Source organism: Erpetoichthys calabaricus, chromosome 8, assembly GCF_900747795.2.
Source record: "Erpetoichthys calabaricus chromosome 8, fErpCal1.3, whole genome shotgun sequence".
NCBI classification, from domain to species: domain Eukaryota; kingdom Metazoa; phylum Chordata; class Cladistia; order Polypteriformes; family Polypteridae; genus Erpetoichthys; species Erpetoichthys calabaricus.
Window position 1 is genome coordinate 1,193,890 of NC_041401.2, and position 21,696 is coordinate 1,215,585.

General features: G+C 51.3%; 1 protein-coding gene across 3 annotated transcripts in view; it reads left to right on the forward strand.

The window, feature by feature from the left end:
* The window catches only part of adam23a (ADAM metallopeptidase domain 23a), an 89,193-nt gene that overhangs the window by 51,419 nt on the left and 16,078 nt on the right, over window positions 1-21,696 (forward strand). For all 3 annotated transcript variants that reach the window (XM_028806115.2, XM_028806113.2, XM_028806117.2), the window contains exons 7-16: window positions 5,497-5,569; window positions 7,063-7,133; window positions 7,819-7,884; window positions 7,997-8,065; window positions 11,592-11,758; window positions 12,208-12,292; window positions 12,396-12,483; window positions 12,779-12,830; window positions 17,342-17,441; window positions 17,706-17,777. In XM_028806115.2, coding sequence (XP_028661948.1) covers window positions 5,497-5,569; window positions 7,063-7,133; window positions 7,819-7,884; window positions 7,997-8,065; window positions 11,592-11,758; window positions 12,208-12,292; window positions 12,396-12,483; window positions 12,779-12,830; window positions 17,342-17,441; window positions 17,706-17,777 — 843 coding nt within the window. The remainder of the gene's footprint in view (window positions 1-5,496; window positions 5,570-7,062; window positions 7,134-7,818; window positions 7,885-7,996; window positions 8,066-11,591; window positions 11,759-12,207; window positions 12,293-12,395; window positions 12,484-12,778; window positions 12,831-17,341; window positions 17,442-17,705; window positions 17,778-21,696) is intronic.

Here is a 21,696-nt window from a genome sequence, read left to right on the forward strand (position 1 = left end):
TTAGAGACAGGGGGTGATTGCAGGGGGCCAGAATGACCAGACGGTGGTGGGCACTTTAGCCTGGATACCCCCTACTCTATCTGAAGGATGCCCAGGGAGGGGTCTTGAATGACCACAGAGAGTCAGGACCTCAGTTTTTTTGTCCCACCTGCTGTTTTCACAGCACTCGGGGGGCATTGGGGTCTCCTTTCAGAACACACGGTAGGCTCCAAGCTTTTCCTCGGTGGTCTCCCATCCACATACTGGCCGGGCCCATGCTGGTGGGATGTTGGACTTTCTACAGGCCTGGGTTTGCCGTGCTGCAGTTTTGTTGTCGTCCTCTCGTTTCTGGTTATGACCGGTTTAGACGAGTTCTCGTGTCTTCTAAATTACATTTCTGGAAGTGCGGTTTTCCTTTTTGCTCTTCATAAACACCGCCGGGTTTTTTTCTGATCAAATATTTACTCAAGTGTAGGCAACAGTAATGAGGAACACGGACAAGGCTCTCAAGGATAAACAGCCAAGAGAAGACGAGTTTATCGACCGTAATAACAGTAAAAACAAAGCCAGCCCACTCGGACCCCCACAGCGTTTATCCTGTTAAAAAGGTAAAAAGAAAAATGCAGGAGGGAAACCCGAGGGGGAAACGCTGCCCAGATGGCAGAGCCCACCGAGCCGGGATTTGAGAAGCAGGAATAGCAGAGCGGAGCAGCAGCCACCGTCTGCCCACCAGAGCTCACCATCTTGTAATAAATGAAGCGGGTGACCCCTTGAGAGTTCCGATTGAGAGTGGGGGGCTTGCTGAGACGCAGAGGGGATCGGGACATCAGATTTGACCAGCGAGAAGCTAACGATGTCTTTGGTGCCTCCGCCGAGTAGAAGTGAGGGCCAGGAAGAGAAAGACTTGAGGCTGGGAAGGGACACTAATGTGAAAAAGAGGTTAGCAACAGACCACCGCAAAGCCAAGGCCGGGGGGCACTCCCAAAGCATACACACAAACAGAACCTGGGAGAAGGGGCAACGGGACAAACCCCCCAACAAAACGCTTTTGGGGAGTCAGCGGAGTGCGATGAACGACCCTCAGATGGAATGTGATGAAGAACTGGAGGAAGAGGAAGATGTGAGGCCCTGCACAGGCGAGCATGCAGAGATGGCAGGGGTCTACCGTGAGGCAGACAATATCGGTGGGAGGAAGAGCAGACGTCGGGGGAAACACTGCGGGATGGGAGGGGGCCGGGACCACCGCTGTGTTGTGAGCCACTGTGACGTAACGGGGGCCTCTTGGACCCGACGCCATCGCTGAGCTGATGAGGACAAAACACACCAAGCAAAGGGATGGTGAGAAGTTCAAGGGCTTTGATTAAAACAAACGCGTGAACAATAAATGAACAAACCACTGAAACACTTCAGACAGGAGTCATTAAAGTTCAAACTGGCACCTCTCTGGCAGCGCGGAGCGACGTCCTTCCAAACTGGCCCAGTCCACGGGGAGCCACCGGACCCTGCGCCCACACCCACCGCTGCCAATGCAGGCTCCACCTCCTCCTGAGTGTGTTGACTGCTCCTGGCTGTTCTGCATGGGTGATCCTCGTGCCCCCTATCCTGAGCGCTGGCCACCCACCATGCCCGTCCGCTGCTGCTCCTGCCTTCCTCTCCGTCCTTTAACCTTCGCTCTCTTTTCTTCCATCTCTTTCTCTTTTCTCTTAATCATGCTCCCCTTTATAGGCTTGTGGAATGGTTAGATAACAGGGCAGTCAGACTCCCCACATAGTGCCAATCCAGAGATGGGGCATCTTTGGCAGACCACTGGCACCTGCTGCCACTCCCCAGCACAAGCACATTTATTCCTTCTTTATTTATTAATTAAAAGTGGCCACTGTGTCTGAGCCGCGGACCCGCTGTACCACACACACACATACACACACACACGACCTGGAGTCTGCTGACATGGCACGGCAGCTCACTTCTGGTTTTTCACTTGTAAGTGACACAGATGGCCACATTTTAGAGAAGTGGGCTCAGCACAAAATGTCACGGAATCAGCACTGCTGAGAAAGGCTGGACTTTTAGAACCAAAACCCCCTTTGATGTCCGAGGCCCCTTTGATTTGCTGTTTCTCTCCAGATCTGCAGACTTATTGCAGCAGCCTGTTATGTGGGCTCTGTCACCGCTGCTCACGCCGGGCACATTCAGGGCAGACGTCTGCCCACAGCCTGAAGGTCCCACGTGAGGCACACGAGTCGCAATCGAGTGACTCGAAAGACTGGCGCTTGTGCAGGAACACACACAGGAGGGGGCTGACAGGTCATTGTGGTCACCTGTGCAGAGCAGGGCAGTGCCCTGGCAACGAAGCTGGCATTTGGCATACGTGCAGGTTCAAGTGCCAGTCTGCCAGAGTGTGTGCTCTTGATGACGTGCATACCAGACAAAGCAAGGAGGGGGGTTTAGAAATGTTGGCCCCTCTGGTCCTTATCAGATAAAACTGGCAGACCCCAGGTCCTTGATGGAGGGTCCGAGGCCAGTTAGAGAAGCAGACACAGAGGTGTGATTTGACAAAAAGGTGACATTTATTGTGCAATGAATGGCTGAAATATTCACTTTTAAAACGTAATAAAATGCACAAAAATAAATAATAAGATTTTGAAAACTGCCACCCCCCCAGTTATTGCTCCATGTGGGCACTTCACTCCCAGCACAGTCAGGCTCCCTGGACGTCCCACCCTTCACCCAGCTTGTCCTTTCTTGCCCCCCACCCTTTCTTGAGTTCCTCTAGCAATCAGCTGACAAGGGACCTGGACACCCACTCCCCCGTCACACGTCCCTTTAAACCGCGCGTGCCCACACCCACCTGCTCACCAGATGGCACTACTTCATGCCCACCTGTTCACCTCCCGATTCCTGCACGTGGCTTCCTAGGCCCGATCAGCGGCACCTCCACAAAAGCAGCAGAAAACACAAAAGTGCACTTTTTAAAATTTTTATTGCCCTCCCCTGTCTTGCCATCCATCCAAACCTGGGGCAGCAAGCAAGCGCCTCCGGTAGAAAAGGACGAGCGGTGGCCGATACGACTCCCCGATGTGCCCTTCGATGAGAGATGCCAACAGCGCTATCCCAAGTCCTCCTTCACCCACTGACATTGTCCTATGCCCTGTCATGTGCACTGGTATGGGCCATTATGACTGAGGGCAGACAGGGCACAGTGTATTATACTCATCAGGGCACCCCGGGTAGGAACTGTAAGGTGCCCTGCGAGAAGCTGATGAGGGCAAATCTGCCCCTGCATTGTTGTGGAGGAGTTTCATCCTCACCTGTCTGTCCAAACGTGTAAAGCAGCATCTTAACCAAAGTGAAGAAAACCAGACAGCCTGGGGCAGAATGATGGACGTCAGGTGCCAGTCGGCCAGGCGCAGAGCGCAGCAGGGGGTCCTGGACACACAGCACCTCCCTCCTTCAGGGTGCCACCATGGCGTGGAGTCAGCGATGTGAACGTCCAGGCAGGGGCTAACGAGGCAAATGAGAGGGCGTGGAAGGAACCTTGGAATATTGGGGGTGGGAATAGGATGACGGCAGACCCCCAAACCTCCACCTCCCCGTGCTGCCAGCTCATTACAGCGCCTGTCAGGGTGCCTTCTGTTGTACGTCGTCCTCCAGTCGTGAAGTTTCTTCTAACGCAGCATCGGCTTTGCTGTCTGAGATGACACTGTAGGGTGACGCGTCACTTCCATGAGATAATCAAATGTGCAGCTTGTCACCCGACTCCAGCGCCACGATCAGGACTGACCCCGCTTACCAGTCCCTCACCGTACAAATGTCAGCACACAGCTTACAGCGTGGCCAAACCTTGGTGCTGTACATCATGACAATATGAGTAACCTGGACATCCCACTCCAAAACCCCGACGTTCATATTGTGCTGAACCCCCCCAATGTGCAGCCATAACAGACCACTCTTCTTTTGGGGTGGGCCTGTGGGAACGTGAGTCCATTCGGCCAGCAGAGCACTTGTGAGGTCAGGGATGAGAAGACCCAATTCATCCTGAAGGTGTCCATTAGTGCCGAGGTCAGGGCTCTGTCTCTTTGGACCTGACTTTGTGCACAGGGGCACAGTCCTGCTGGGACACCAAGGGGGCCTTCCACTAACTGAAGCACACAATTGTCTCAAATGGCTTTGTGTGCTGTGGGATTAACAGGACTCTTCACTGGAACCAAGGGGTCCAACTCCAAACTCGGCCGTTATCCCTCCTACTACACCAAATTGTACTATGGGCAGTCCAGAAGGTCGAGTCTCTGCTGGCATCGGCCAAACTCCGATTCGTCCATCAGATAGTGGGACCCCCCCCCCCCACTGCTCCAGAGTCCAGCAGGATGGCGCACTTCACACCACTGCAGTTGACACTCACTTGGCATTTGGGTTCGACCATGGAAACCCTAATCTCCTGAAGCCCCTGGCACATGGGCCTTGTGCTGTTGCTCCCAGAGGCAGTTTGGAGCTCTGGTGTGAGTGGCACTACAGAGGAGAGGCCATTTGTAGGCCCAGCTCAGTGAGTCGGCAGGCTTGGCAGAGCGGCGGTGGCATCTCGGCACTTGCTCTTGACAGTAAGGACACTTACAGGTGACCTTAGCAGACATTAGACACGCTGACTTGTAGCCCAGGTGGCATATGTGACAGTGCCAGGTTTGAAGTCACCGAGCTCTTCAGTGTGCCCCATTCTACTGGTGGGGTTTGTCAAGATGGAAATGGCATGGCTGTGCGTCTGACTGTGTGCGCCCGTTAGCAATGGCACCCTCTGGAGGGCCTCTACATGTTTTGAGCCGTACACTGAAGCTCTGGTGAATGGGACTCGGGGTGTTGTGCCATGTCAGCCATTATGGATGTGGTGAGCAGTCAAGCAAAAAGACAACACAGAGCCCTGATTACAGGAATTATCACATGTTGCCTGAAGAAGGGGTCTTGCCCATTGTAATCTTTCTCGTTAGCCAATAAAAGGGGTCTTTCTGCTTGACTTCTCACTTCAGTGGCCGCCCACACCACACAGCCTGCGTTGTCACTTCTAAGGGTGACTGTAATATTTTAATAAGACGTTTCCGTATTTTCAGCTGGTGACAGGGTGACATCAGCTGATTGTCACATCACTGGGTGAGGACTAGACATTCTCCGACTTCACAGACGAGTCATAGTCAGCATTGTCCTGAATCAGTCGATCGTAATGCGAGTGCTGAGCCCATCTGTAGCCCTCACAAGCCCTCGTGCCATCTTAATGTCTGCCAGGGACGCCTGTGGTGCTTGTCCCGGTTAACTGGATGAGGCCTTCCTTCTAGGCCTGGGGGTCTGGACCCTGAAACCCACTGAGGCAGTGAAGGCCTGCTGGAGTCGGCCAAGCTGGCGGGTGTTCTGCCCTCTCTTACGCTCCACGTCGTGCCCTTTTCGTCGTGCCCTTTTTGTTTTGCTCATTGATTTGAAGATGGAAGTGAAGCCGCATTCCCTTTTTTTTTTAACTCTTTGTCTCCGCTCTTCCAGGCAGACTTGGCGCGGCCGCACATCATCCAGAAAACTCAAGGACTTGGCTTGGCGCAGCAGACCAGTAATGTGGGTAAGTGGTAAACAAGTGGGACTGGGGTGTGAGGCGCTGTAGACGCCCCGCGTCGTCTCGTGTCCCATGAGCCTCTGAGCTCTTTGACTTGAATGGAGAGGCTTCAGGAGTTCAGCGCTGTGCAGATTTGGCTCCACCTGCTGTTGAGACTGAGGAGTGCATAGCAGGAGGCCCAAAAGTGGGCCGTCGTTTGCATGGCAGACTTTCAGGATGATGATAATAATAATATTATCCATCCATCCATCCATCCATCCATTTTCCAACCCGCTATATTCCTAACTACAGGGTCACGGGGGTCTGCTGGAGCCAATCCCAGCCAACACAGGGCACAAGGCAGGAACCAATCCCGGGCAGGGTGCCAACCCACCACAGGACACACACAAACACACACACACACCAAGCACACACACTAGGGCCAATTTAGAATTGCCAATCCACCTAACCTGCATGTCTTTGGACTGTGGGAGGAAACCCACGATCTATCTATCTATCTATCTAACATGCAAACTCCACGCAGGGAGGACCCGGGAAGTGAACCCAGGTCCCCAGGTCTCCCAACTGCGAGGCAGCAGCGCTACCCACTGCGCCACCGTGCCGCCCAATAATATTATTATTATTATTAATTCCATACGTTTATTTAATGCTTTTCTCTACTCAAAGCGCTTCAGGGAGTGTGGAGCCACTTCAGCCACCACTAATGTGCAGCATCCACCTGGGCGAGGTGACGGCAGCCATTTTTGCGCCTGTACACTCGCAGCCCACAAGCTGTTGGGTGGTGAAGTGGTGACAGAGACAGTTAGCCAATCAGAGACGGGGGGTGATTAGGGGGGCCAGAGTGACTAACCAGGACACCAGGATTCACCCCGCTCTTTATAAAGGACGCCCAGGGATCTGTTAGGACCACCGAGAGTTGGGACCTTGCATGATGGAATTGCCATTCCTGCCGCCACATTGTGCTTCCTTGGCACGCAATATTCTGTGGATAAAGGTGGGCTGGGGATCCCACATGAGCGATTCTGCTCTGATCTGTGGACGAGAGGAGGCCATTCTGCCCACCAAAGCTCGCCAGTCCTCTCCACTTAGGAGGAGGAGGTTCATTCTAAAATAACATCCCGGAAGGCCCCTGAAGTCCTCAATTCTTCTGGACGACTTTTCACTGCTGTGGAAGCACACTGTGTGTCTGACCCTCCCATGCCAATGAACTGTGTGCCTGCTTGTCACCACCTGGGCACCCCAGCTATTTAGTTTGAGGTCCAAACTCCATGGCAGCTGAGCATTCTTTCAGGTGCACATCCGGACAGAATGACAAATGTCCAAGGGGACCGTGATGGCCGTGTGCCCATTGGTAACACCACCTCAGTGAAGGTGTGGCATTCAGTCACTCAACATGTTCCCTTTGTGCCAGTGAGACGGAAGCTTCAGGAAGTGCTGGGGGTGGGGGTGGGCAGGAAGACAGGAAGTGTCACCTCCAGTGGTCTCTTCTCTCTTTTTAGGAGGCACCACAAGTGCAGCATCTCAGTGGGCTCTGCTGGCAGACCTTTCCTGGAAGAGGAGAAAGAGAGCGGTAAGCACTGGGCTTCCCCACCACGCATCTTATAATCAACATGGATGCCCATGTACACTGAGGGCTACACAGACGTGTGGGTTCAAGAAGGACGAAACGAGGCCCTAGGTGGTTTTGTGAAGGGGGGCAAGGAATTCAGGGACTCCCCCAAAAATGATTTTTTTCTGGTGACGTGTCACCTGTTTAGAGTCAGAGGTGGGTGACACACAAGACTCCATGACGTCCTGAAAGCACAGACAGGGCCTGCTGTACTGCAGCGTGGTGCCCTCCGCCTGCTCGGGGTTCCTTCAGAGTGGGCCGTGGTTGGTGAGGAGCCCACTGAAGAAGCACAGAGCATCTTGGTATTTCAAGTGGCACGGTGCCAGGATTAAGCTGACTTTGGTACCAGAAGTAAATGCCAACTTTCAGGCAACTTGTGTTCAGTCATTTATTGGCGTGGTTGGCACTCCCCCCCCCCCCCCCCATGCTGTCGAGTTGGAGATCCCCCAACCCACCCCTCCATAATGATTTGAGGGGGGTGCAGTTGTGTGCAGACTGGGGAAATGGAGCAGGTGGGGTGGTGGTCTTCCATTATTTGTTTGACTGTCAGTTTGGCACCAGAATTTGCTGCTGAGTTCTGATTTGTGGCACCACTGCAGTGGTAGCCTGATGCCCCTCTAAACCCTTGGGTCTCCTCTTGGTGCAGGTGCCACACAGCGTGTTTGAAGAAATGAAGTACCTTGAGCTCATGATCGTCAGCGACCACCGAACAGTGAGTGCCTGTCTCCTGGGGGGTGGGGGGGGGTCGGGGGGGTGGCACACCAAAATGTCTGTCTAGGGGGTCTTCACTTCTGACCCCTGCTTTTCTCTCCCCTTGCCCACAGTACAAGAGGCACAAGAGCAAGCAGCACACAAACAACGTGGCCAAATCTGTGGTGAACCTGGTGGACGCAGTGAGTACCCCTGAAGTCACATGCCAGATCGGTATTGGGGACGAGGCTGGGGACAAGGGGTGGAGCATGTTTAATGTATAGTGGCATTGGCCCCTGAAAGCGCCACTTGTCACCGTTTTCTCTGATTTAGTACTCCTTTGTCCCTCCATTTTAAGGGAATTCTAGAAGAGTTCCGTGTCTCGTCATCCTGTGTTGCGTTTTGCTCTGCCCGCCTTCACAGCGCCTGGCAATGGCGTGAGCTCATCTGCAGATTTGGAAAGACGCGCTGATGTTTGATTGAAACCGTTCACTGTACGCAACAGCGGGCATCAGGTTAATGGTGGGCTTGTGCACACGTCCCGTATCCCTCATGTCCTAGTGAGGGTCTTAGGGTGGATCTACTGAGTTGGGCAGACCCCTGCCAATCATCTGTGGGTCATCATGGGGGATTCCCAAACCGGCCTGAAGGTATAGTCAGCTGCCCCCGAGTTGCTTTGCATTGGACTGTGTTTGGAGCCGATGGCACCCATGGAGGCAGTTTATCTGTGTCTGTCGTGTTGATGGACCCCACACAGGACCTCCTGGTGTTCTTCTTTGACTTACTGCACTCCGTCCCGGACCCTTGGTGAGGGTGGAGATGTCAAGTCTTTCGAGTTCTACTACTTCACTGACCCTCACAATCCCCTCTGCCCCCCAACAATCCTTTCACAGAGAGCGCAGTGATCTCAGATTTGGGGGAGCCCATTCTCACCCTGAGCCCACCACAGATGGCCACCCTTAATGCCCTCACACACTTGGCTGTTTCTGAAAGTTGCACGAGGAGATACGCCCTTGGCGGGGGTCCGGCCTCGCTTTCTATGGACTTGGGTGGCTCCACCAGTACTGGGACTATGTGACACGTAGCAGTGGCCCCCAGAGTCTTGAAGCCCCCTCTACAAGATAATGGTGTGGTGACCTGGTCAAGTCCACAAGGCACATGTAGACAGGGTGGCAGAGTCCCATGAGCCCTTGGTGACATTTCAAATTGTCACTCTTGTCTGAAAGCACAAGCCCTGCACGGGGGTCCAGCCTTAACTCTGCTCATTTTAGGCTGCTCTGATCACACAAGGAGTAATAGCGGGTACACGTTTTTTGTTAATTTGCATTTCTCCAAAGTGACAGATTTCTGTGTTTGGAGACACGCATCTGGTGGGTCAGGTGACCTGCTTGGCGTCACATAAGAAGTCAGAAGAAGACCCTCAGCTGTTCCTGGGCGCGTCGGGTGCTGCTCAGTTGTCTTCTTGTTTCTACCTGTAGGTGAAGTCAGACCCTCGGGGTCACGCTGACGATTCTACCTCTGCTGTGCCGCCCTTCCCTTCTGGAGCCCCTTACCAGGCCACTCTTGAGTGATTTTGTGCCCGCGGGCAGCATGGCCTGTTAGGCCACCCTGAGGTATCAGGCTCTTTCTGTCTCCCCGCCGAGATGCCATAACCTTCTTCTTTGCTCCAAAGACCCAAACTGGCAGCCAGTGCAGCATCTTCTTCGTGTCACATTTGCAGACCCTGACAGTAAATTGTACCCAGTCCATGAAGAGCCCACTGCCATGTGGCTGACCTATTTGGGTGCCACCCGTGGAGACTCACAAAGTGGTGTTCCAGCGTATGGAAGCCCATTTCAAAGCCCCTCTTGGTACGCGTGCTGCACCTCAGTCAGCCTGTCCTGTGACTGGCGTGTCCCCTGAGCGCGTTCTTTTCTTTTTGTTCTTTCTCTCTTTTTTGTTTTTTATGCCACCTGTCACTTGAGTGCCTTTGAGTGCCAAACCTTAACTGTGCCTACTTGGCCCCTTAATGTTGTGGTGGAGTCACCAGCTTGGAGGTGGCGGGGCAGGGAGTGGCCCACGTCTGTCCCATTATGCTGTGGCCACTGTCCTCGTTCAGCGTGTCCTGTCTACGTTATAAACTGCACAGGTGCCCGGGAAGTCAACAGGGGGTCTGCGTCATCAAGCAGGGCTAGCGGGGGGCTCGTGGGAGTTCTGCGTTGGAATTGAAGGGTACAGCAGGAGGTTTTGAACCAACGTCACAACCCTTTGGCAGAGTTTGATTCTCCAGCCATCAGATTTTCAAAAGGAGGGCAGCGGGGGTCTCCTTGGACAAAACCTGTCCAGTGGTGGTGGTGGCGAACCTCAGAAGAACATCGGAGGGTTTTGTTAATCGTCAGTTTATTTTATATTGGATTCCTGACCTGGGGGTCCATTCAGATCAGCAGTGTGTGTCCTCTCTGAGCGCGGTGACGATTTCTCAGGTGAAATGCACAGACGGACTTTACTGAGGGTCTATCTACACGAGGGTCTACACGAGGAGCACATCGAGACACAAACGCGTTTCAAAGCGATTAACACAAACAGAGCCCAGCAACGTCTGAGGTGCTGAACTACGGAGAGGAGAACACAGGAGAAGGGCGGCCAGCAGCGTCGCCGGAAAGAATAAACCTCTGGAGGGTCCACACTCGGCCCCTGAGACCACCGCCCACTGGCCACCCACCCCCTGCTGGGCGTTTTACAGTGGGGGGGATTCTGGGCCTTGTAGTCTCTGTCTGCTGATTTCAAGAGCTCCAGTGTCCTCCTGCCCAGTGATGGCTTTTCCATGGGCAGGAGGGCAGCTTGGCAGTGGTGCCACAGGAGGAGGATGCCACGAAGAGAAACAGAAAGGAGGAGGGTTTTGTACAAATGGCACATTTTCTGGTATGAAGTAATGGATTTCGTGTTCCCAGTGCATAAAGAAACCAAAGTGCGGACTGTGAAGGGGGCAGAGGCTGGAGAAAAGGAGTGCCAGGTGGCAGAGTGGTCGGGGTCGGCGTCCGGCTCATGCCCAGGGTAAACCCAGGTGGGGTGAGGCAGGGTGCACACAGAAAACATGCTGGAATGTCGATGTGGCGAGACCACAATGTCACCAAAGTCACTTTTCATAAAACCTTTAATCAGGTTTTGAGTTAGAAATTCCAAACACAATTGTGCCAAACGTGATGGAGGGCACTGCAGTCTCCTTCAGGTTTCTTTATCGTATGTAAAACACTGCAGGGCTCTGGTGTTGGCCTCACTTTACCCGTCCCTCGTTTTTATAGTGTGCTGGCACAGATGCCACTGCTTTCAAGGGCACCTTTATTTTTAGGAGCTGTATGTGTGCGACGTTAGCACTTTGGACAGCAGGGGGCACTCAAGAACAAAAAGTGCTGCAGTTGAAGGCCGCAGAGCCCACAGCGGAGATTCAGTTACAGCGGACCCTCCAGGGGGATACAAACTGTCTGGAAGTCCGCAGGTGAGAGTGGCACAGTGCGGGCTCTGATTTGGAAACAAACGCCATAATCAGAAGGCAGAGGACAAGAGCAAGTGCAGCTTGCATGGAGCGTCCTGCACTTGTTGAATGGCATTGACTCCTTCATTATTTATGCCATTTAAGATTCAGCGCCACGGCTGTCACCATAGCATTCCTTCCTCCGTTCAGGTATGCCACCCATCCAGCCGCCATGTGTCTGATTTGTGTTCTCCTCCTTGTGTGTCGTTGTTCTACAGGTCTTTAAAGAGCAGCTTCACACCAGGGTGGTCCTGGTGGGCACAGAGGTCTGGACAGACAAGGACCAGATCCCCATCAGCGTCAAGCCCATGCAGATGCTCTGGGACTTCTCCAAGTACCGGCAGCACCACATGAAGAAGCCGGCCGACGCGGTGCATCTCTTCTCGTACGTATGGGGTCTGCCAGCGTCTCGGGGGACTGCTTGGGCACACTGCACTCAGACACAATGGAAAGAAGGGCCATACAGCCTCGTTGGCACAGGGCGTGTTTAGTCACCATGCTATTGAGACCCTTGGCTGTCACACCCACGATGTTACCCACTTTAGTGTACCCATTGGATTCCACCTGGTGCTCCACATGCCTTTCTAGTCTGCTGTTGCTCTGGTCACACTGCGCACAGTTAACGCCCAAGCTGTGTGGACCATGGCACTGCCCTCTTAGTAGGGCCACCTTGGGGCACTGCAGCCTGACTTCAGGCCTTGGGTCCACAGTACCAGGCGTTTCTCAGCTGTTGTGATGAGTGAAGTTGAGGTCGGCCTGGCAGCTCCTTGTGCCTTCACTTTGCGTGGCACCTCTTACTGGTTTATCAGTTCCTTCCTGTCTCGCCTGTTGTAGGAATGTGACATTTCACTATGGCAGGAGCAGCATTGCCTACTTTGGTGGCATTTGTTCCTTGACTCGTGGCACGGGTGTCAATGAGGTACGCCGCTCCTTTCCTTTCTTTTCTTTTGTTTTTTGTTGTTGAAGGTTGTCACTCTGCCAGACAGTGTACCAACCTCTTGTTGTCGCTTTTCCTCCTTCAGTATGGCACAACAATGGAAATGGCGAGTTTCCTGCTGCAGAGCCTGGCACAGAATCTGGGCATCCAGTGGGATCCTGCATCTCGGAGAAGTAGGCACCTTCTGATCTTCTAGTGTGTGTGTGTGTGTGTGTGTGTGTGTGTGTGTGTGTGTGTGTGTTCAGTTACCCAGAAGCAGTGGCACAGTGGTGATTTGTGGGGCCCTTTGGCTGTGCCCACTTGCATGCATGTGCCATCCCTGTGTCAGTGTGACAGCTTGTCTTGAACCTGGTGACCACACCCTTAGGTCTCATACCTGAGCCTGGGCACCGAGTGGTGCCCCGAGGGTGAGGCGACTTGTCACGAGTGTCACGTCTGAACTCTCGCTTTTCTTTTCTTCTTTTTCAGAGGAGTGCGTTTGCCTCGAGTCCTGGGCGGGATGCATCATGGAGGAGACAGGGTAAGGTGGTGGGCTTGGGCCGTATGTCCACTCACCCCCTCTGAAACTGCCAGAGTGTGGCACAGAGCAGGACGTGAGTGCCAGAAACCTGATTAGGATGGGCACACTTTGTAGTCAAAAGTCCAAAAGCGCATTCGATCGATGAGGCTTTGAGACCCCCTGAGCTGCACCCTCCTCGTTTGGAGCTGTTTGCAGCTCTTGGCATTAGACTTTGTGCTGGTCACCCCTGAGCCCCCCCTGCCATTTCCACTGTCTTTTCTACCCCCCCCCCCCCACCCTTCACCAATAAGCCCACTGTGACGTGTGCCCATTTTGCCCTCCTCGTCTTACTCTGTCGTTTGGCTTCTGTTTCAAGTGAACGCACAGCCCTTCAATTTGTTGGCACTCGAAAGGCCGAAAATTGATGAGAAGTCCTCCAGATAAGGAGTTCAAAGTGTGGCATCGTCTCACAACAAAGTGCCGCCCGCCCACTTGGCACTCCACTCCACACTTTGTACTTTGACCCTGGTAAAATTAGAGGAAATAATTAGCCCAATTATCAGCTGCACCAATTACTAAAAGTGCCTGGAGAACAATTATGACGCCCGACTGGCGGATACTGGCAATTACTCTCTTCAGGCTGGCATCTCAGTCAGAGTGCCGAGGGTCGAGATGAGAGAATTGTAGACGCTAACTTGGAGAGGACTGTGCCACACAAGAATCACAGCCTAAAATATGAAACTTGATGTGAAAAATGGACAGACGACGAGACTTTCACTCGCATAACAAATGCGTTAAAACAAACCAACAGACGGCGCACCGACCGAGAGGAAGAGGATGGCAGCCTCGGGGCGAAGCCATCAGCAACAGTGGGCAGCGTCTGCCATTAAGATATCTTGTGACCCCGCAGTGAGAGCAGTGGTGACACACAAAGACAAAAATGAAATGTCAGGGAAAGGAAACCTAATAACGTGATCATCTGGACAGAATTGAGGGTCTCGGGGTGATTGGACCACTAGGGTCACGTGACCGTAATATCCTACAATTCTCAGTGTTTTAGGCTGCAAAGACTACGAATTTGGAGGGAATGTCACAAAGTCTGAGGAGGAGAGACTGGGACAGTGGAGGAGATTGAGAAATGTGTCACATGTCATGACGGACAGGGACGGACCAACATATCGAATTAATAGGAAATGTAAGAAAACTCCACAGTGGGTTAATAAAGAACAGACAAGTAAGACGTATAAAGACTGACAACTGCAAAGTGGGCATATGAGGACATGGGGGGCTACCAGTCAGAAGAATATCAGGGAGGCTAAAAGACACTTGGAGAGGAATAGCAGATAAGGCGAGAGACGACCTGAAGATCAGTCAAGGAGGAGATGAAGTGCATCAGAAATAGTATAGGGGGTTAAAAAATACAGACAATGAGATAGCGGACCCCCTAAACTCACATTTGAATGAGGTCTTCACGTGTGTGGGAGTGGATAACCTCAGAGCAGTAACAGGGACTACTAAGGAGAGCTTTAGAAAGTCTAGAGAGAGAAGAGCAGCTGAGATGAAATAGGCTGACATCATACAAATCACCAGGAGCAGATGATGTTCACCACAGAGGTCTTAAGGGGGGCAGTGAGTGCAGATAGAAACCCTTGACACAGATTTAGGAGGTCACTGAGCACTGAGGAGATTCGGAAGAATTAGAAAATGGCGAATATCATCCCGTTATATAAAAAGGGCAGAGCAACAACAGGCCAGTAAGCTTAATGGGCATCACAGGAAGATGAATGGAAGGAATAATTAAGGAGAATATGGAGCAACACATGATAAGGACAGGACAGTCAGTGTGGGGTCAGAAGAGGGAGGTCGTGTTTTACTAACAGGCTGAAATTCTATGAGGATACGACCAGAGAGGAGCAGATGAGATCATTGATGAGGACTTTCAGAAAGGATCTGATGAGGTGCCACATGTGAGGTAGGCATCAGACTACAAGAAGAAGCAGGTCAGGGTGTGGATGGGTGCAGAATTGGCTCAGACACAGGAAGTAGAGGTGATGGTGTGAAGGACCTCATCAGAATTGGTTGGCATGAAGAGTGGCAACCAGCAGGGGGCAGTGAGGGGGCCGCTGCTATTTTTAATATATATAAATGATTTAGAAAGGAATATAAAGAGCAAGCTGGTGAAGTTAGCAGATGATACCAAGATAGGTGGATTAGCAGATCATTTGGAATCCGTTATATCATCACAGAGGACTTGGACAGCAGACAGGCTTGGGCAGATTTGTGGACGATGAAATTTAATGTCAGTAAATGTAAAGAATTACAGATAAGAAGTAAAAATGTGAGGTGTGAATACACAATGGTGGTCTGAAAGTCGAGAGTCCACCTTATGAGAAGGACTTAGGGGTTATTGTGGACTCTTAAGATATCGACTTACTGACAGTGTTCAGAAGCCATTAAGAAGGCTAACAGAATGTCAGGTTATATAGCGCCTTGACGTGTGGACTACCAGTCACAGGAGGTTCTGCTCGGTCTTTATATCCCACTGATGAGGCCTCATCTGGAGTCCTGGGTGCAGTTTGGGTCTCCATAAAGACACAGCAGCCCTAGAGAAGGTCCAGAGAAGAGCAAGTATCTATCTATCTATCTATCTATCTATCTAACTGAGTTGATTATGGGGAGCTACAGGGGATGAGTGATGAATATTCAAAGAGCTGAGCCGTCACAGTGATGAAGAGGAGACCTGACTGACTGAAGTGTTTAACATGATGAAGGGTGTCAGTCCAGTGGGTCGAGGCTGTGACTTTACGATGAGCTCACCACTGGAAACTTGTGAAGGTAAATTTCGCACACACGTTAGAATTCTTTTCTTCACACAGAGAGCCACAGACACGTGGAGTGAGCCACCAAGTAGTGTGGTAGACAGGAGGACTTTAAGGGTCTTCACAACGCGACGTGACGTGACTTTGGACTCTGCAGGTGGACAGGAGCTTTGTTGGCCTGAATGGCCCGTCCTCGTCCAGACTGTTTAATGTTCTCTTTATCTAATGTTACAGCACTTCCCAGCCAGTGTATGTGGGCCGCAGACCACAACAGCTGAAGCCCCCACAAACACCCCACCCAACCAGCCTCACTCTGTTCACAGGTGGACCACCGCCAATCCTGGATGAGCTCCCCGGCCCCCTGCACTCAATTCACTAAGGAGGCAAAGCATAGACAATCGTGCTCTGACGGTCTAGTGATCACATGGGGTGCCCCCCCTCACTCCCCCCATACACTATGTGACAGTCAAGTGTGATTCACTGAGGCAGACCACCCCACTCTTCCCCCGCTCAGATGATCACACTAAAGTGATCCTAAAATGGCGAGTAAATGAGGGTGAGCCGACGTGAAAACAAACATAGCAGAGGTCGGTTATCCGAGAGGGGTCTTCAAAAAAAGACGAGCAAAGGTCCCAAACTGTGCAAAGCGCCAAACACCACACGGGCACATTTATCAAAAACCCCAAAGCAGGCCTGGCAGAAGGTGTGAAACACTTCAACTGGAGGCTCTGACCATCGCAGCGGGTCCAGTGCCTAACCCAGGTGCCCCCCTTTTACTTCCCTCGACCCTCCCACCACATGACTGCCACCTGATTAACGTTGCTTGGCAACAGATGCTGTTTGCAGGAAGAGGAGTGGCTAGGGGTGGAGCCTCAGGTGACTCCCGATTGCTACCTGAGACCACTAGAGGAAGGCTTTCAGAGCACACGTGTGACCCCAGAAGTGACCCCAGTCTGAGGTGTAAAGACCCCAACCCACAGTGGGCAGGGGAGCTTGGAGTTAGGAAGGGAGAGGGGACAAGAGCTAGACTGGCAGGAGGAAGACTGGCCAGGAATAAGAGAGAGTGAGAGCAAAGTGAGTGAGGTCAGGGTGTGGATAATCAAACCAGTCATCCCAAAAGTAGTCAGACACTGGGGGGTCCCGTATTAGGAAGGCCCAGGGGGGCACTGCATCTTGATGGTTTGCTTGTGTGTTGCCTCCTTGGTGATTTGCCCCATTGTTGTCAATCCCTATTATTTATTATTTTCATAACAGATCTCTTCTTCTTCTTCATCTACTTTGGACTCCTTGGCATCATTTTGGGTACATGGGTGACTCAGCAGTGCCTGCTGTCTTCTACTTTAGACTCCTTGGCATCATTTTGGGTTCATAGGAGGCTCAGCAGTGCCCGCTGTCTTCTACTTTGGACTCCTTGGCATCATTTTGGGTACATGGGTGGCTCCACAGTGCCTGCTGTCTTCTACTTTAGATTCCTTGGCATCATTTTGGGTTCATAGGTGGCTCAGCAGTGCCCGCTGTCTTCTACTTTGGACTCCTTGGCATCATTTTGGGTTCATGGGTGGCTCAGCAGTGCCCGCTGTCTTCTGCAGTATGCATAGTGAGCACTTGAGAGGAGGGGCAGGACTCCTAACCCCGACCCGGCTGAATTGTCACCCATTTTGGATGTCTGTGAGCCCACCATTGGCTTCATGTTGTGAATTCTTTTCTTCCCAGAGTGCAGCACAGCCGCAAGTTTTCCAAGTGCAGCATTGCTGACTACAAGGAGTTCCTGATGAAAGGCGGTGGATCCTGTCTTTTCAACAAGCCCACCAAGGTAATTAGTGACAAAGAGGACCTGAGCCCTGCTATATGGTAGCCCCTGGCACTTTGTCCCCCCATGAGATTTGAGAACTCAAAGCCACGAGAGTTCATTGGGACCTCCGCTCTGGTGCCACTCCTTCATATAAGGGGCAGGGCATGGCAGACTGGGTAACAAGGTGAGGTGGCCTTCCTTGGCCATGCCACAATAAGCACGATGACACGCTTAGAGAGTGATGTGGTGTGACTATGACAGCTGACCCTTGTCTTTGCCTTTCAGCTCTTTGAGGCCACCGAGTGTGGTAACGGCTACGTGGAGCCTGGAGAGGAGTGCGACTGCGCTGGCCGAGCGGTGAGTGGGGACTCTTCATCTCTCTCTATGGCCTGGGTCACCTGGCCTTTGTTCATGTGTCACCAGTAAGGTCACCAATTGTAGCATCAGTGGTGGGGGGGGGGGGCTTTCACGCTGTCCTCAACCCCAGAAGAGCACCACATCCTAGACTTATTGTTACAACAGTGGCCTGGTGTGTGTGTGTATGAGAGTGGGCTCTGTGGTGGACTGGCACCCGACACAGGCCTGTTTGGTTTTTTATTTTCTTGCACCTGATCCTGCCAGTCAGGGCTCTGCAAACAAAATAAGAGGAGGACTTGACGTGCTAGGTGGTCTACGTGGGGTCCTGAGGTACGTATGGTGATTCACAGCCCCGTCTGGGCCTTCCTTAAGTAAACGGATCACCCGGCCCATCAAGAGGGGTCCACCCTGCAGGCCTTCATCCATCCAATTCTTCTGCTCCCCCAACCCCGCCACTTCATGCCAGTCTTGGTCCTCCTGACTCTGAGCTCCTCAGCTTTCTGGGCTTTTTGTTGTGTTGCGATTGGTTCCTTTATTTCGTTTTTCTGGCACTTTATGGGGGTCTCATACCCAAGGACTTCACTTCTGACATTTAACTGGTGAGCCAAGTCTTGCAGAGAAAGTTCTTTGTCTTCCCCGTTATGCTGCAATGTGATTTAAGATAAGATCTTGTGGACGTCACCTTCTTCTGACTGCGGCGTTGATGGTTGCCTTGGCAAGGAGTCCCAGAATTCCCTAGGGTTGTGCACTGTGTGATGTCACTGACAGGGCTGTGTGAATGCCAGCACGTCCTTTACGTTGTACCCAGACACTTGGGACGCCTTTTTCTGACCTGTCACCTGCGATGCCCTTGTTCTGATCGGTTTGATTTGCTGGTATTCGATCCTTGTATGTCGGTAGTTTAGGGCGTCCTCCCTCTGGTGGTCCCCAAAGACCCCAACAGGGCTGCATTTCTGGACTCCAACTGCCGTGTCACCCTGTGGTCAGAGGGACACTGCCACCTGATTTGCTCCCGATGAGCCCGTTCACCTGTCCCTCCTATTGTGGTCTGAATCCTTCCTTTATCATGGCCAGGATGCCCGTCCTTCATCCCTGGCACTTTTTAGGTGTCATTGCCAGTCCTTTACACAAAAAAAAAGAAAAGTCCAGTCTTTGAGCCAAAACATGTGGCGCCCACATGGTCACATATAAGTCGATCCTGGACAGTTTGGACTCTGGCAGCCAGCAGGAATGCCACGTCCATTGTCCCACAATTACCAGATCACCTGTGGGATGTGCCATATGCTGGGGCCACCTATCCTATCTTCTATCCTAGGACCTTCAAAAGGTGGCACAACCCAGATGTGGTCCTCCACATGCAAAACGCCACCCTGGCTTAGACTGTCTCGGCGGATTTTTAATGACCTCCCCTCTGCTTCTTGAAAGGATGGCACTGAGCGAAGCCACCACTGCAGTTTGTCACTCGTCACCCGGTGGCGAGTGACATGTCTTTTCAGAGTCACTCATGTGTTTATTCGTATTTGGTTTCCTGTATTGACCCGACTGATTTATTTGTAAGGCGGATGGTGAACTTGAAGCCCATGTCACTGCTGTCACTCTTCACCTTTTAAAATGCACTTGTGACCAATGTCCCACTTGTGGCAGGGACCTTAGGCCAAATCATCGTAACCCGAATATTACCAATGTGGCAGTGCCTCTTGATAATTGACAGCCATCATATCACTGGTTTTCTGCCTCATTTCTTCCTATGTGGTATGTGCCATCTGTGGGTGGCACATTAATGCCAGTTGATAATGTTGAATTTATCCCCCCATTGTCTGGGAATTACAAAGGCTAAGCTGGCGGTGGAGAGCCTTTGTTTAGTCATCGCGTTAGGCCCGAGTTTTTTAAACTATCAGTGGTCGCCCAAAATGGGTTCTGGACTGCCACCTTAGGGTCATAAAGGGTCACCATGGCTAGCTAATGGGAAAGGGTCGCGTATTCTTTGTGAAGAGTGTTGTGGTGGGTCGCCACGGGTTGTTTAAGCAATTGGCATTGGTCCACCCAGAGGGTTCTTGGCAGATCTTGAAGGGGGTGCCCATCTGACTCTCATCATGGAGTGGCTCTCAAAGACACCAAGAAGGGCGAGATTGGGACATAGGAAAGAAAAAAGGTTTAAGAAGCCCTGCTGCAGATGGCTGAATGGCACACTCGACCCCTGGCACGGTCACAATGCCAGTCCCATTCCATACTGTATCTGTAATGCAGCGGATCTCCAGTTCTGTCCAGGGGGTCCGCTCTGCCTCGATTCTTGCCTTCAGTAAGCCCGCCGGGATTTCCCACTTCCTCCCCTTGTCTGTCGATGAGTGGTCCGGGCGTTTGCGTCTGACTCACGGACGGATTAGTTGCTTTTCTTTTTTATTGGTTGAAAAGTAAGACCGGCCAACTCACCGAAGGGGGTTGTCAGAAAGTGGACGCTTGGTGGCGCTGTTGCTCACTTTTACCCCAACAGACACGAGATGAAGTCACTAAGAAGTCATTTTAATTTCTTCTTTTTTCAATGTTGTGCCCCAAAGCACCACATCCATCCATTGTCTCCTGCTTATCCGAGGTCGGGTCGCGGGGGCAGCGGCTTGAGCAACAACAACAACAACAACACCATTTATTTATATAGCACATTTTCATACAAAAAGTAGCTCAAAGTGCTTTACATAATGAAGAGAAGAAAAATAAAAGACAAAATAAGAAATTAAAATAAGACAACATTAATTAACATAGAAAGGAGTAAGGTCCGATGGCCAGGGTGGACAGAAAAAACAAAAAAAAACTCCAGAAAGCTGGAGAAAAAAATCAAATCTGTAGGGGTTCCAGGCCACGAGACCACCCAGTCCCCCCTGGGCATTCTACCTAACATCAATGAAATAGTCCTCTTTGTAGTTCGGGCTTTTCACGGAGTCACTTGATGCTTATGGTCATACAGACTTCTGGCTTTTAATCCATCCATCATTGTTGGAACATCATGGTGCTTTGGGTAGATGGTGGTGGCGCACGCCACCACCAACAGGACACCGGAAAAGGAAACAGAAGAGAGAGTAGGGGTTAGTACAGATTATGAATGAATAGTTATTATAATGAATTGAATATACAGAGTATCAGGATTAAATTACAGTGAAGTTATGAGAAGGCCATGTTACAGTAATGTGTTTTCAGCAGTTTTTTAAAGTGCTCCACTGTATTAGCCTGGCGAATTCCTACTGGCAGGCTATTCCAGATTTTAGGTGCATAACAGCAGAAGGTCACCCGCCTCACCACTTCTTTTAAGTTTTGCTCTTGGAATTCTAAGGAGACACTCAGTTGAGGATCTGAGGTTACGATTTGGAATATAAGGTGTCACACATTCCGATATATAAGACGGGGCGAGATTATTTAAAGCTTTATAAACCATAAGCAGAATTTTAAAGTCAATTCTGAATGACACAGGTAACCAGTGTAGTGACATCAAAACTGGAGAAATGTGCTCGGATTTTCTTTTCCTGGTAAGGATTCTAGCAGCTGCATTCTGCACTAGTTGCAAACGATTGATGTCTTTTTTGGGTAGTCCTGAGAGGAGTGCGTTACAGTAATCTAGCCGTCTGAAAACAAACGCATGAACTAATTTCTCTGCATCTTTCGATGATATAAGAGGTCTAACTTTTGCTATGTTTCTTAGGTGAAAAAATGCTGTCCTAGTGATCTGATTAATATGCGATTTAAAATTCAGATTACAGTCAACGGTTACCCCTAAGCTTTTTACCTCCGATTTGACTTTTAATCCTAATGCATCCAGTTTATTTCTAATAGCCTCATTGTATCCATTATTGCCAATCACTAAGATTTCGTTTTTTACTTTATTTAATTTGAGAAAGTTACTATTCATCCATTCTGAGATACAGGTTAGACA